The sequence below is a fragment of the Ctenocephalides felis genome, unplaced genomic scaffold, assembly GCF_003426905.1.
Source record: "Ctenocephalides felis isolate EL2017-DRISC unplaced genomic scaffold, ASM342690v1 CF-g0.4_SCAFFOLD_03572, whole genome shotgun sequence".
NCBI lineage: Eukaryota > Metazoa > Arthropoda > Insecta > Siphonaptera > Pulicidae > Ctenocephalides > Ctenocephalides felis.
The window spans coordinates 43,457,675-43,473,015 of record NW_020539726.1 but is presented as its reverse complement, the minus strand read 5'-3'; the positions used below and the strand labels follow the sequence as shown (position 1 = coordinate 43,473,015).

The 15,341-nt window shown below is 32.2% G+C and overlaps 1 protein-coding gene across 2 annotated transcripts in view; it reads right to left on the bottom strand.

Annotated features, from left to right (window-relative positions):
- Positions 1–15,341, bottom strand: part of LOC113387699 (tyrosine-protein kinase Src64B-like) — a 45,673-nt gene continuing 30,332 nt past the window's right edge. The window contains exons 2-6 of one of the 2 annotated variants that reach the window (XM_026625063.1): positions 14,587–14,803; positions 12,437–12,622; positions 12,148–12,361; positions 9,440–9,693; positions 1–2,548 (exon numbers count right to left, since the gene is read on the bottom strand). In XM_026625063.1, the coding sequence (XP_026480848.1) occupies positions 1,626–2,548; positions 9,440–9,693; positions 12,148–12,361; positions 12,437–12,622; positions 14,587–14,641 (1,632 nt within the window). In that variant the 5' untranslated portion in view covers positions 14,642–14,803 and the 3' untranslated portion in view covers positions 1–1,625. Of the gene's footprint in view, positions 2,549–5,308; positions 6,315–9,439; positions 9,694–12,147; positions 12,362–12,436; positions 12,623–14,586; positions 14,804–15,341 lie in introns of those variants that run through there. The other variant, XM_026625062.1, reaches the window with a different exon arrangement.

Genomic DNA, 15,341 nt, shown 5'->3' with positions numbered 1-15,341 from the left:
TCGATAAAAGTAATTTTTGATCGAGAGACTGGCAGTGTTTTAATTTTATCGATGACTAAGATTATCACGCTTAATACGTTTTTTCTCTTCCAACAAAGATGCGTTAAATGATTAATACTCAGGAATAGAAAGGGACGAAGCGAGATTTGTCTGAAAATGTTGTAACTTGTCTGAAAATGTCGAAACTTGTCTGAAAATGTCGAAAGTTGTATATAAATATCGAAACTTGTCTGAACATATCGTAGCCTGTCAAGAAATGTAACACGTTAAAAAGTGTCATAACTCGTCTAGAAATGTCGTAATTTGTCCATAAATGTCGTAATTTGTCTAGAAGTATCGTAACTCCTTCTTTAGAAATATCGTAACCGGACTAAACATGTCAAAGCTTGTCTGAATATGTCGAAACTAGTCTATAAATGTCTAAACTTGTCTACAAATGTCAAGATTTGTTTATAAATGTCAAAACTTGTCTAGAAATACCATAACTCCTTTTTTAGAAATGTCGTAACCTGTCTAAGCAGGTGGAAGGTTGTCTAAACGTGCTGCAACTTGTCTGAACATGTCGTAACCTGTCTAAAAATACCGTAAAATGTTGCAAAATATCGCAACACGTCTAGGAATATCTCAACACGTCTGGAAATATTTCAACTCGTCTGAGAATATCGCAAATTTTCTATAAATGTCGCAACACAAATATCTCAACTCGTCTAGGAAATGTCTAGAAATTCCGCAACTTATCTAAACATATCGTAACTTGTCGAGAAATATTGTAACTCCTTCTTTGGAAATGTTAAGACTTGTCTATAAATGTCCAAACTTGTCTAGAAATATAGTAACTTCTTCTTCAGAAATGTCGTAACCTGTCTAAACATGTCAAAGCTTGTCTAAACATGTTCTAGAAATGTCGCAACTGGCCTAGAAATGTCATAACTTGTCTAAGCATATCTTAACTTGTCTGAAAATGTTGTAGAGTACCTGAAAACTGGTATCTTAAAATATCATAGCTTATCTAGAAATGTCGTAACTTGTCTATAAATGTCGTAAATTGTCTAGAAATATTGTAACTCCGTGTTTAGAAATGTCGTAACCGGACTAAACATGTTGAAAATTGTCCAAAGATATCGTAACTTATCCAAAGATATCGTAATTAGTCTCGAAATGTCGTAAACTGTCTTGTAAATTCGCAACTGGTCTAAAAATGTCTTAACTTGTTTAAGCATATTGTGACTTATCTGAAAATGTCGTAACTTGTCTACAAATGTCGTAACATATATACAAATATCGGATGTTTAAGACTCATCCATAAGTTTTTTTTTTATTAAAACACCAATTAAAAAAAATACCATTGTCTAGAAAGACTTTGATCAGACAACCCCCCCTAAAATGCCGAGTGCACACTCCGGAGTCACCTTGTTAAGGAAAATGAGGAACGCTTTGGAAAAATTGAGGCTAAAACGCGAAAAGGCAAAGAGAGAGGCTAATTTAGAAAAGTAGTATTAACTTCTATACACTGAAAATAAAAATCTTTGTATCATAAAACAATCCAGTCTCTCAAATAAAATTATTACCGTTATCCAATAAAACTTAAATTTCTACCACCAACCTTACTTTGTCCATCTACAAAATTAATCCTGTACTTCCCTGTATGGAATTTCCGAGGTCACAGTAAATGATTCGAAGTAGTGATTCAAAAACTCAAACGTCGGCCTCTTTTCGGGTACAGCATCCCAGCACTGCAACATTATCCGATAGATATCATCTGGTAGATGATGTTTAGTCGGTTTGGGCATCCTGTAACCCTTCTCAATCTTCTCGATGACTTCCTTGGTGTGCATTGCAGGATAAGGAACTTGCCCGTAGGTAAACAGTTCCATTAACAAGATTCCATAAGACCAGACGTCCGATTTGATTGAGAATCTACAATAGACTATTGCTTCCGGTGCTGTCCATTTGACAGGGAAGCGTGATCCTTGTTTGGGGCAGTATTCGTTGTCTTCTATTACTCGAGCTAAGCCGAAGTCGCAAATTTTGGCGACGTTGTTTTCACCTATGAGGACATTCCTAGCTGCCAAGTCTCGATGGATCAGTTGCTTCAGTTCCAAATACTCCATACCACTAGCTATTTGTGCAGCTATGTAAATCAAATCTTCGAACTGCAAGTATTTACCATCGCCATTCCTCAAGAAGTCCAACAAACTTCCTTTAGACATGTACTCCTGGACTATGTAAATAGGTTCCTCCTGCGAGCAGACAGCATACAGGGCCACCAGTCGATTATGTCTGAACTTCTTCATGATGCTGGCCTCCTGCAGGAACGCCTGGGTGGACATGGTGCCTTCTTTTAAGGTTTTGACGGCGACTTCGATGTTGTTTCGCCATTTACCGTAGTAGACTTCGCCGAAGTTGCCGTGGCCTAATTTTCGGATCAGCTTGATTTCTGATCGGGGGATTTCCCATTTGTCTCGCAATTCAGGGCCCAAGTCCCACATCTGGGGCTGGGGCTTAGGGCAGGGCCGGGAGAGAACATGGCAGAGGCCAAGGGCATTTTCTGGAAATAGAGAGATGATAAAAAATAAGGCTTTTGAATAGATTTTGTCACATCAAATTGTATTACCTCGGTCTGAGAGCCGATTTTAATAACAGTTCTTGACATAAAATTTTACGTTGATTAATCAAACTAGACGTTTGGCCTTAAGGCAAATTGAATAAACTTCCCGATACGCGTAAATAATCGACATAATCAATAAGAATTAAGATTTAACAAGCTTTGAGACGATAAAATAATGACGAGTAAACGTCGTTAGCCGTCAAACCCCCCCTCCCCCAAAACACCTCATGTGATTAATGGATGCCCCGTAAGTCGTAATCAGCTAAACAAAGTCATTCGTTAAAATATAAAAATTATTAAATGATATAACGATATCAATAAATCGCATAAAATATTTATAAAAATCTAGTCTTGTCCCTCAATGTCGTAACCTGCCCCATAATGTCGTAACTTGTCCAAACATATCGTAACTTGTCCAACCATATCGTAACCTGTTCCACGGCGTCGTAAACCTGTCTCATATTGTCTTAACCTATGCAACCAGGTCGTAACCTGTCCAACCACGTCGTAATTTACCCCACAATGTCGTATTCTATATCACAATTACATATTCTATCTCACAATTACATAATGTGCCTCATAATCATGTAACTTGACCAAAAATGATGTAACTGGTCTCAAAATGTTACTAGTATCACAATGTCATAACTTGTCCCAATTTTATGTAACCTATCTCACAATGTCGTAACCTGTCCCAACATGTTGTAACCTGTCCTACAATGTCGTAACCTATCCCACAATGTCGTAACCTGTCCCAGAATTATGTAACCTCTTCCTTAATTATGTAATCTGTCCCACAATGTCGTAACCTATTCAACCACGTCGTAACTTGTCCCACAATATTCCAAAATGTCATGACTTGTCCCACCGTATCGTAACTTATCCCACAGTGTCGTAACTCGTCCCATGGTGTCGAAACTCGTCCAACAACGTCGTAACTTGTCCCACAACGTCGTAACTCGTCCCACAGTGTCGTAACTCGTCCCACGGTGTCGAAACTCGTCCAACAACGTCGTAACTTGTCTCACAATGATATAACTAGTCGAAACTTGTCTCAAAATGTCGTAACTTGTCTCACCATATCGAAACCTATCCCACCACGTCGTAATCTGTCCCACAATTATGTAACCTCTCCCTTAATTATGAAACCTGCCCACAATACCGTAGCACGTCCGACAATGTCGTAACTTGTCTCAAAAATCCTGAACCGATTTAAAAAATCCAATAAATCTTCGAAAGATATTAGATTGCATTAAGACATAATTTGCTTAATTACTCGTCTTTTACAATTTTTTTTGTTATAAATAAATTATTATATTTGTTAATGTTATACATAAAAATATATATAATATATAATATAATATTGATTAAATATATATTATTGATTTATATTAGAATATAATATGAACTACTAATAGTAACGCATATAAAATTTGAAATACTAAATCATTAACAATTATAAATATTTCATAAAAAAAATTATCCTTTCGGTCACTGTTGTACGAGCCAGCAAGCCACCCAAATATTTGTTACACACACAATATTTTAAGACATTCCAATCACTATAGATGAAAATGCATTTAAAAATTAAAAATTACACTTGTAAAGAACTAAAAACCACAATAACAATATAATACTCTCGATAAATCAACGCAGAGTGATAAATACTGAAGTAAAAGTCGATCCACTGGATGTCCTCTATGGACGACTCTCGTACACACAGGTCGTAACGAAAGGGTCAAATCATAAAGATAAAAATATTCATATAGTAATTTTTTTAAAACTCATTTTAACGTTTTGGCTTACTTGTACCTACTTCCTTGAATTAAAACAATTTACATTGAGGAAACAATAATTTGAGATACCTAATAAAAATTTTAAGTTGCCCTCAAATTGCACTACTTGATGAGGTTTTATCAATTTAACTTTATGCTTGTTACCCGAACAATTGTGCAAATATTATTTTCTATCAATCACTGTTTTTTTGCAATGACACACAAGTAGCTGACTTAAGGGGCACAACTGGTGTAAACGCCTAAAAAGGTGATTTTTGGAAATTTATATTAAAAAAAAAAACTTTATCAAACATTGCAATGTTAAGAATATATTTACACATGTTTTAAGAATACACAGTAAAATTTTTGAAGAAAAAAATTAAATATTTTTTAAGTTATCGTCGATCTCCAACGGCGCGAAAAAAAGGCCATTCACTGCTGCAGAGATTCCGGCCTTCTACGTGAATAAAATATAAAAAAAATTCTCGTTAAACTAGATAATATTGTCTGTAAAATGACCTTCGATAAAAAAAAATCAAAAATTGACAAAACGGCGGTGTTTTAAAAAAGATAGTCGAATTTTACCCAAAATTTTGGTCGGTTTTGGACCGCCAAAATTCGATTTTTGATCGGGTCAAAAAATCGATAGTTTATTTTACGGAGTACTATATATAGAACATGTAAAAAAAATCGATTGCGATCGGATCATTTGTTTTTGAGTAATCACTGCAGCAAATTCGAAAAATGCTGTTTCGAGAAAAACGCGTTTAAAGATAAAATGATCGTTATACTATATACTACATATATACTCTTTAAATGGCTGTGATTCAAAAACTATTTGAGATATCGATTTAAAATTTTGGTATGTTATTTTTAAAGGTATAACCTATCGGAATATGAAAAAATTAAAATTTTTGAAAATTTCACACTATTTGTGCCCCTTAAGCATTGGATATAAATATATCACTATCAATTTTTATCCAGTAAAGGTGCATTCTCCTCCACATCCATATTGCTGGACATATATCCATCGTCACAAATCTTCTTCATAAACTCATGAATCTCCTTAAACTCCGGCCTGTTGTCTTTATCCCAAGCCCAACACTTCAGCATCAACTCGTAAGTCTCCTCACTTGACAAATCCGGCTTCGCCATCCGATGTCCATTTCTCAGATTATCAATCATTTCCGAACTTTTCATTCCCGGATACGGAACCTTTCCCAAGGAAAATATTTCATGGAGGACAATACCGTAACTCCAGACGTCTGATTTGTGGGTGTACTTTTGAAATTCGAGCGCCTCCGGCGCTGTCCATTTTACAGCACAAACACGACTTCTAGATTCGTAGATGTCGTCCTGAATTGCTCTGCTGAGACCAAAATCGCATATTTTGGCACCAAACATTTCATCCACCAGCACGTTGCGAGCTGCCAAATCGCGATGGATGTACTTCTGCTCTTCCAAATAAACCATGCCACTAGCAATCTGTTCTGCAAACCCGTACAAATCAGTTTTCTTCAACATTTTACCTTTCATGTGCAAATAATCGAGCAAAGCACCATTCTTCATATACTCCGTGATTATATACAACTCGTCATCAGTTTGACAAATTCCTAACAATGCCAAGAGATGTTCATGTCTCACAGTCTTCATAATCTTTGCCTCTTGTTTAAAATCATTTATCGACTTGACATCTGACTTGTTCAATTTCTTGATGGCCACTTCAGTCTTACCTTTCCACAGGCCAAGACACACGGTGCCAAAATTACCACTGGCCAACTTCTCACGGATATCGATGTCTTCGAGTGGTATTTCCCAATTTTTGCCTTTTGAAGTCTCGTTGCTCAAATCGAACATTCGAGGTCTGGGTTTTCTGCAAGCTCTCACCAGCTGGGGAATTGATATTGCTGCTTCTTTGGCATTATCTGCATCTAAAAATAGAAATATAAGAATATTATTAAGTTATAGATCGAGCCGTGATTTGTATGATATAAACCATAGTGTTAGAGAGACGACAAAGATATTTACAAACATGCAACAATTTTGTTAGTAGAACCATAAAATAAAAATTTCGATTTTCTATATATATACATTCTAAATTTTATTAGTTGAGGAGTCCATTGATCAAATATTGTAATTGTCGAACAGCAAAATGATAAAAAAAAACTAGGTGTAAGTGGCATTTTTCGTTAACACAAGTTGCATGAACTTCCCGATACGTGTAAATAATCGACTTAATCAATAAGAAATCAATATATTAATTTATGACTGATTTATAAGTATACCGAGTTACATAATGGAAAAACTATTGCAGATTTTTCAATTTTGTACAAATTATTTTATTACACATTATTGAAAAACGAACACGCGCCTGATACATACACAATGTATGTCCTAAGATTCTTTGTCCTTTACCCCAAACAAGCTTTAATATACGAGTATATCTGTACGGGTGTATGATTTAATACTTCTTCTAAATGGTTATTCGGATTTTGATAATTCTTTCTTAAATTTATTAAGGGAATATTTCAGAATGTATGTAATTATAAAAATATAGTAATATTGTAAAAATAAATGAAAAAAATTGCAAAAAACAACGTATCATTGTTTGTCGTTGAAACAATTTGATGCATGAGAACTGTTATCTGCCAAAAATGTCGATTCACTTGAAATTTGAATTTAATTTAAGCGAGCCTAATTATACATACGACCCTAAATTTTTCTTTTTTATCACTAACCCCTATTTTATTAGAGCCGTTTTAGTAATTCAGTCATTTTAATTATTATAATTTTAGTTCAGATTTTTGAACTTAAAAAAAGCTACAATATTACTTTGAAAAACAATTTATATTTATTAAGGGTTTTCAATTTTGGAGTCAATTTTCTTTATTTTAATTTTCACGATTTTTATTTAAAAAAAAAACATTTATTTTTATAAAGGGTCCACCCCTCCCATTTTCCCATTGTGAAAATATTTTCCGATGCGCACAAACAGTACAGAGTTGATAAATGGTTTGCATGAAGAATTTTTTTAGAGAGATCGTATATTAAAATTTAAATATACAACAGTTTTTGATAGGAAACTATAGGTACCATACAAATATATAGTAAAACTGTAAAAGTTTCCAATCTCTCAATTTTTTTCTTTCGAATTATCGACTTTTGCTTCGTAACTCACAAATTAATGAATTAATGAAAAGCGCAATAATAATATATCAAAATCTTGAAACATTAAATGTGCCAATTCAATTTAAATAGAATCAGTTTCAGATTAGTTTGGCATTTGCAAAGACTATTAATATGACCCAAAAACATTTATATGTGGCATGCGTTGCAGTGGGTAAACCATTCATATAATTTGTGTTAGCTGCTCCCTACACTTATATATCATATTTGCAATCAGTTAGTTGCTTTTATACTGAAAATATTTTATATGACAAAACAACGTTTGCCGGGTCAGCTAGTATATCTATTATATATATATATATATATATATATATATATATCTTATATATAAAATTCTTCTGTACGGGTGTATGATTTGATACTTCTAAACGGTTATTCGGATTTTGATAATTCTTTTTAGAGTTTGTTGAAGGAAATTTTTAAGATTTAATGAGCAACAAAACTATAGTAATATTGTAGAAATAAATTGAAAAAATTACAAAAAAACACTTATCATTGTTTGACATTGAACTGTCATATGCTAGAAATGTCAATTCACCTGAAATTTGAATTTAGCTGAAATTATGAGCCTAGATAATATTGGAATATAATATACAAAAAAATGTAATGTCTACATTATTATGGCTGAAAAGCAGCTGAGATGTGCCAGAAATTAAAATAATATAAGATGCAGTCAACAGTAGGCGTTTGGCAGATGAAATTATAAAGTTCAGTTTAATAAAAATGCAATTAGTCCAAAATTGCATATACATTATTTTTTTAAACTTATGCATGTCGCATTTTGGTTTACTTTACTAAATTATTTAACAATACAAAAAAATATTTCTTCTTATTACAAAAATGATTTAGAATTTTGTTTCGTGTGTCAAAAATTCATTTGTTTGGCATTAGATATGGAATATTTAGCAAGTTGATCTTAGATTGAACAGTGCACATATGAACTAGATTTTACAAATTAATTCACCTAAGATTTGAACATAAACAATACCATGTTTATTAAATTATTAGTAAGAAAAATGTACTTTAGAAATGATAAATGCCAAAAAGCAACTAATATATCGTACGAGATTATGAAAATTATAGACTAAGTTATTAAAGCAACTATATTGTGTGGTAAAATCAAGTGTGATATTGTTCTTTTAACGCAGATATTATATTATTTTTTTCTGAATTTCTTATACTGCTTATGCTAAGACCATAAATAAATCACAAAGGCAGGACATCGAATAGGATATTAAAAAGTATAAATTAGGATATTAAAAAATTTGGAACTTCTGAATTGTAGACGTGGGTACAGGACAATGTCTGTCGGGTCATCTAGTATATATATATATATATATATATATATATATATTACATCCAGCTACATACATATAATGTTACTCAAATACTGTGCAACTCGTGCAATAGTGCTGTTTAAAACTATATTACTAACTTAAAACAAACCATATAAAAATAAATTTTAATGACAAAAATAATAATTAAAACTACAACCAACACAACACCGATATACATGCTGTAAACCGAATAATGCTTACCAAGTCATTCTTGTGATATCATCTTGTCCAATATTGAGACACTAAAATCTGATGATTATAAAATATTTCATCAGGTATTTCTTTTATTTTACACTTTTGATCTTACCAATCAGAGTTATATTCGATCTTACCAATCGATATAAATATCAATAATTTCAGAAAAATCTTAATCGATAAAAATCTAATGAATAAAAACTCTCATCAGTCTCTCTCATTGCTGACAAGTACTACATTGCCATAAATAATTCCCTACTTTTCTATTATCTCACCCCTGTAAAATGTCTCATTAAATTATAATTTAATCTTAAAAACTATCCTCGATCTATACATACTCGTATAAGCCAAGACCAGTGCAGGCAGACTAGGGAATGTCTGATTCGTTGCAATATAGAATCCACCATTATCCAAAGGTTTGATCTTGTAGTGTTTGACATGATAGCCTCGTTGCTCCTCCCAGTCCTTCACACTCAAAGAATAGCCTTGCGGATTGTGTTCCGAAGGCCTGACCAGAAAAGTACCTCGTGGGTTCTCATCGGACAGCAGGAGCTTGTCTGCTTCTTTGCGAGAAATGTGATCGAAGAACCAACTGGAGTAAAAGATACATGGTAGTAATAGATACATAGCTAGTGTTAGAACGAAATATCGAGTACTAAGTAAATATCGATACTTCGCGGTCGATAGTGAGTACTTTTGGTATCGATTTTTTAGCTCGATATATTTGCCAATATCGATCTTTTACGTCGATAGTACTCAAAAAGAATCGACAGCGTAATCTATGAACCCCACTTATCGACCAACTATGAAAACCAACCATTTTGCCGAATGCAATGCAATAGTCTCTCTAGGTGGTCATAATTGTTCAGAGAAGTGTCAAAAAATGATCCCGAAGGGTCATTAGTCTCAGAAGTTATTGCTCAAAAACCCAAAATGGATATGACCACACTAATAAATAAAGATGTTTATTTATTACTCTTTTGTAAAATGAAACGCCTTTTTAAAGTACCAAAATGTTTTATAAAAACATATTCAACAATCGAAGTATGATTATTTCAAATAATAATATTCATCAATTTCAATATATTAGAATTTTGCGTAAAAAAGAATCGAAATATAATTATTTCAAATAATAATATTCATCAATTTCAATATAATAGTATTTTGCGTAAAAAAGAATCGAAATATTCATCAATTTCAATATATTAGTATTTTGCTTAAAAAAGAATCGAAATATAATAATTTCAAATAATGATATTCGTCAATTTCAATATATTAGTATTTTGCGTAAAAAAGAATCGAAATATAATTATTTCAAATAATAATACTCATCGATTTCAATGCGTTATTATTTTTCTTTCTAAAAGTATGTGAATTGTAATGTGGCGATATCAAGCAGGCTGGTTTTGATTTGTAAAAAACAATCGGACATGTCATGTATATTTTTGATCTGGAAATATTTTGATAGTCAATAAATTTATATTTTTTTATTATGCTGGGAGTTTCTAATTTTATATATTATCATTATCATTACTACTCCCACAGTAAGTTGAAGTAAAGTACTTGTAAATTAAAAATTAAATAAACAATTTAAAAAAGAACAGAAGAGCAATATTTTCTTTGTGTTACGTGAATCTTAAAATGTCTCGTTTTCAGTTTGTGCACATTATGAACATATTTTAGGAATCGGATTTCAACTGACCTTTTCTGAATGAATGACAACAAAACTAAAGAATACTTTCTTTAGTATAGTGGGCAAAAAACTTTTAGAAAATATTTGGCAATTGTTTGCACTGAAAAATATTAAAAATATGATTGTGCTTAAAAATACTTGAAAAGTATTGCTTTTTGCAATATAGTATCAGACTATTACATTGTTTTAATCAAAAATGATCAACTATTATAACTTGTCTTTTTTTTGAAAAATTATAGAATTTGAAATTAGTATTGAAAAATTACTGTTAAAATTTTACAATATTGAAAATGATTCTGATTTAAGGGGGGCGATACATGTAATCGCCTTAATTTTTACCATTTTTTGAGAACTTTTTAAACTGGGAAGGAATGATTGAATCTTTTTGAACTTTTTTAGGGTTATTTATTATATATTAAAATACACAAAAAAAAATTTTTTTTAATTTTTTTTTTTTTAATGGCTGCCGTAAAAATAAATCTGCCAAGACCCTCTCGGAAAACGCCATCCATTTGCGGGCGTTCTCACTTTTCGTACGGTGATCTGAATTTAAAAAAATTAGTTTGTACGTGTTCATGAAACATATATCTTCTAGTTAAACTAAAAAAAAATTAAAAAAGTCACAAAATCGTAAATTGGCACACCTTAGAAAAAAAAAGTTCGATTTTTCACCTTTTTTTCAATGTTTTTTTGGTAAAAGGGTTAATTTTTGAAAAAAAGTTTGGAATGTTTGAGGTTTAACTAGAAGCTATTACTGTAAAGTAGATGTGTGCAAAATTTCATTGGAATCGGTTGAGAACTTTTTGAGTTATCCCGCCCGCAAATTTCAAAAATGTCGTTTTGAGAAAAACGCGTTTAAAGTTTTGACACAGAAACAGATAAGAGTACAATAGCACTCAAGCGTCGAGTTGAGGCGTGGCACTTAAATGAGTTTTTATTGTATAAATAATGATAATTTTGTTTTGAATATTTACAGGCATATTTTTGAGATGTTATTGTAACGATTTATGAAAGAAAAAAAAATCGATTTTTTTTTCTTGTTACATGTATCGCCCCCCTTAACACATCAGATTACAAGCAATAGAATTCATTCTAATATTGTGATATAATATTTAATGAGTTTTAGATCTTTCTTGCACTTATGTTTGATTTTTATGAAAAGTACTCAAAATTCGATATTGAGTACTATCGATGCTTTCGCCACGATATTTTTTTGGCATCGATATTTTGATTAGATACTTTTCAAAGTACTCAATATCGATCTTTTGCCTCGATACTTCTAACACTATACATAGCTAAGTAACTCTAAATTTCGGTTCGTTTACCGGATATGATTTATTTCTATCTACTTACTCTTCGCTCTCGACGCTGCGCTCTTCTGCCACAAAATTCCAAGGAATCAGTCCCTCCTGTCTGGTGGTCAAATGCAAAACTCGCCACCAATCAGATTCCGAGTCGTCCAGGACCTCCATCCTGTCACCTTTTCTGAAAGAGACATCACTCTGTTCTCGGGCTTCGTAAGAATAAACCCCCACGACAATCCGACGTCTCGTCGACGACTGGTGAGCTAAAACATACAAAAAAAGGATTGTTAAGTTTAGGTGTTCCTCAAGGAAGTACGCGAGGTTCCATTAAGTGTTACCTGTGGTGTTCCTAGTTCTAATAATATCAGCCCCGGCTTGGCCGCCCCTTACGGCGCCCCTGTACGGATCAGGGGTGTATCTGGAGTCTCCTCCAGGGCCCATGTGCCCCATACCGCCATTCATGTGGTTTCCCATCATGCCCATTGAAGGGCCGAAGCTGGGATCAGTCTTTTTACCTTGTATCACTAGAAGAAGAAAATAAAACACGTAAATGGATAGGAACAAATATTTTTGAAGTAAAACACATGGATCACAATAAAATATTTTTGAAGTAAAACTTCTTTAGGTTGCGTCTTCTGTAAATTCTGATTCGTCATTGGCTGATTACGTCATTTGGATAGAGTTGATGCGATTGGTGGTTTAATTTAAGGTTTCAAAATGGGTAAATCGATGTTTCTGATTTAATTGATGACAAACTTAGGGAAGGATAAAAAAAGATAAAAATGAAACGTAAAATATAATTAAATTTAAACAATGATGGATCATAAACAAATCTTGTTTTCAATTAGATTTTCTTTCAATCTCTTATTTTCACTTATCTTCATGCTGGGGTCAGTTTTTTTTAATCTTATATCACTAGAAAAACAACAAATTACGTAAATGATAGATGACAAACTAATAGTCTTGAAGTGAAACTTCTTTAGACGCGGCTTCATTAAATTCTGATTAGTCATTGGCCGACGACATCATTTGCATAGAATTGACGCGATTGGTCATTCAAGGTTTTTATACGTTAAATCGATGTTTCTGATTCAACTAATGACAAACTTAGAGAAAGATAAAAAAAAGATAAAATTGAAACGTCAATTATATAATAATTAAATATAAAAAATGATGGATTACAAACAAGTCTTAGTAAAGTAAAACTTCTTTATGCTGGGGTCAGTTTTTTTATCCTGTAAGAAAAAAATAAAGAGTGCGCAAACGGATCACACGCGATTGAAGTAAAACTTATTTGCTACTATACAAAGTAGCAAATTTAAGTAAAAATAAATACATCATATAACAATTTTGAATAATGTTTATTAGTAATACGGTAACACTTGTGATACACACATTTATTAGTGTCGATTATTATACACATTTATATAATGATAAATTATAAATTATATATTTATAATAACATTAAAAATATGTTTAATATTTAAAAACAATAATGCAATTAAAGTCATACTTCAAATATGACATGATCGGTTTGTCATTGTAATTAGCATTTAGGACTCGAACCTTTATTAGAGAAATGAAGTAATTGCTGATTAATAAATTCTATAATATTCGTTCACACAGTGGATTATGTTAAACAACGCCTAAGCAAATATTGTTTTCACAACTTCACTCATCATGTAATAATTGTGTTGGCAGAACTTCATGTAATTAAAATTAACATACATTCATTGACTGCATGTATTTTTTTAACTTTTTTGCTGGCGATATAATCTCATTCTTTGAACAGCTGTAATATCTGTCTTGCCTAAAAATATTTTCCATTTTAATAACTTCAAAGATTTATAGAAACTACGAATAATATAGAAATAATTTCTAATCAATAAACTTACGTTTAGTACACGGCACAAATAATTAATTTGTTTTATTTTTTTCAAGGAACAGTGTAAAATATTCTTCTGATTTTTCATTAAATAAAGATTTGTACTACGATGTAACTTTAAAATATTCATTTATCTATGCCGATTTCCTTGTTGATATCGGTACGCATACTACGACAAATCTCTATCCACATACGCGACGACTAATCACAATCGACCCGTATAGAAATGATATCATCGAGAGCGAATGTCGAATCGCACTCGACTAATATCTTATTTTATCTGCCGTAACGCACTTCCGTTGCATTTGTACGGATTTACACTCTAGTCGCGCATAGAGAAGTTTTACTTCAAGAAATAAATCTATCAAAAATGTATACAAACGCAAGTAACATTTTATTCATAGTTGCAACTTTCTGATGCCTCATTGATTGTGAACACATAGGTGAAGTTAGGTTTTATGTGTAAAACGCATGATCGCACAACAAATATTTATATAGCTTTTGGACAGTTCGATACGAACAACTCATACGAAGATACACCCGTAACATAACATTTCTATTTTGCCTGAGAATTTAATAAAATTAATATTTATTTCCACTTACCCAAGGGCCGATCGGATGGCCTCTCGTTGCTCTTCTTGCAGCACCTGTTGCCCATTTTTACAAAACTTTCAGTTGCTTTTTATAGAAAAAATATTTAAAATCTACTATTTATTAAAATTATCGTCAACATCTGCGCCTTTAGTGTGCTATAAGCAAATCTCGAAGGAGAATTTGAAGGTGGTATCACTACATCCTGATGTATCTGGAGGCATTTTATCTGGAAAAGAAGAAAATATTATTAGTAATTGTAATAGATGCAGAAATTTAGAATTATTTGTAAATGATACAAATATAAGAGGAGTTTGAATGGATATTTTAGCTGAAAAATATATCTATATTATAAAAATGAATCGCAAAATGTGCTGGTAAGCGTATAACTCAACAACGCCTGAAACAATTTGAATAATTCTTTTTTTAAAATGTTCGTTGAAGTCCAAGGATGGTTCTTACGGCGAGAAAAAATCGAATAATTGCCGTGAAGACCCTAAAAACAGCCCTTTCCTTTTTCACATACAAACGTTACTATTTTATTATTTTTGCCATCGGATACGGAATATTTACTCAAGTCAATGGGGCGTTTTGGGTCTGAATTTTTTTACTGTGCTCCAATTTGCATGAAATTTTGAAATTAGGTTTATTTTACTCTCAAGTTCAAAAGTGAAAATAATTTAGACTCCTTTGCCATTTCCCGGGGGGATGACATCCCTCTCAGTGGTGTAATTTTTTTTTTCAAAATAACATCGGATATCGATAAA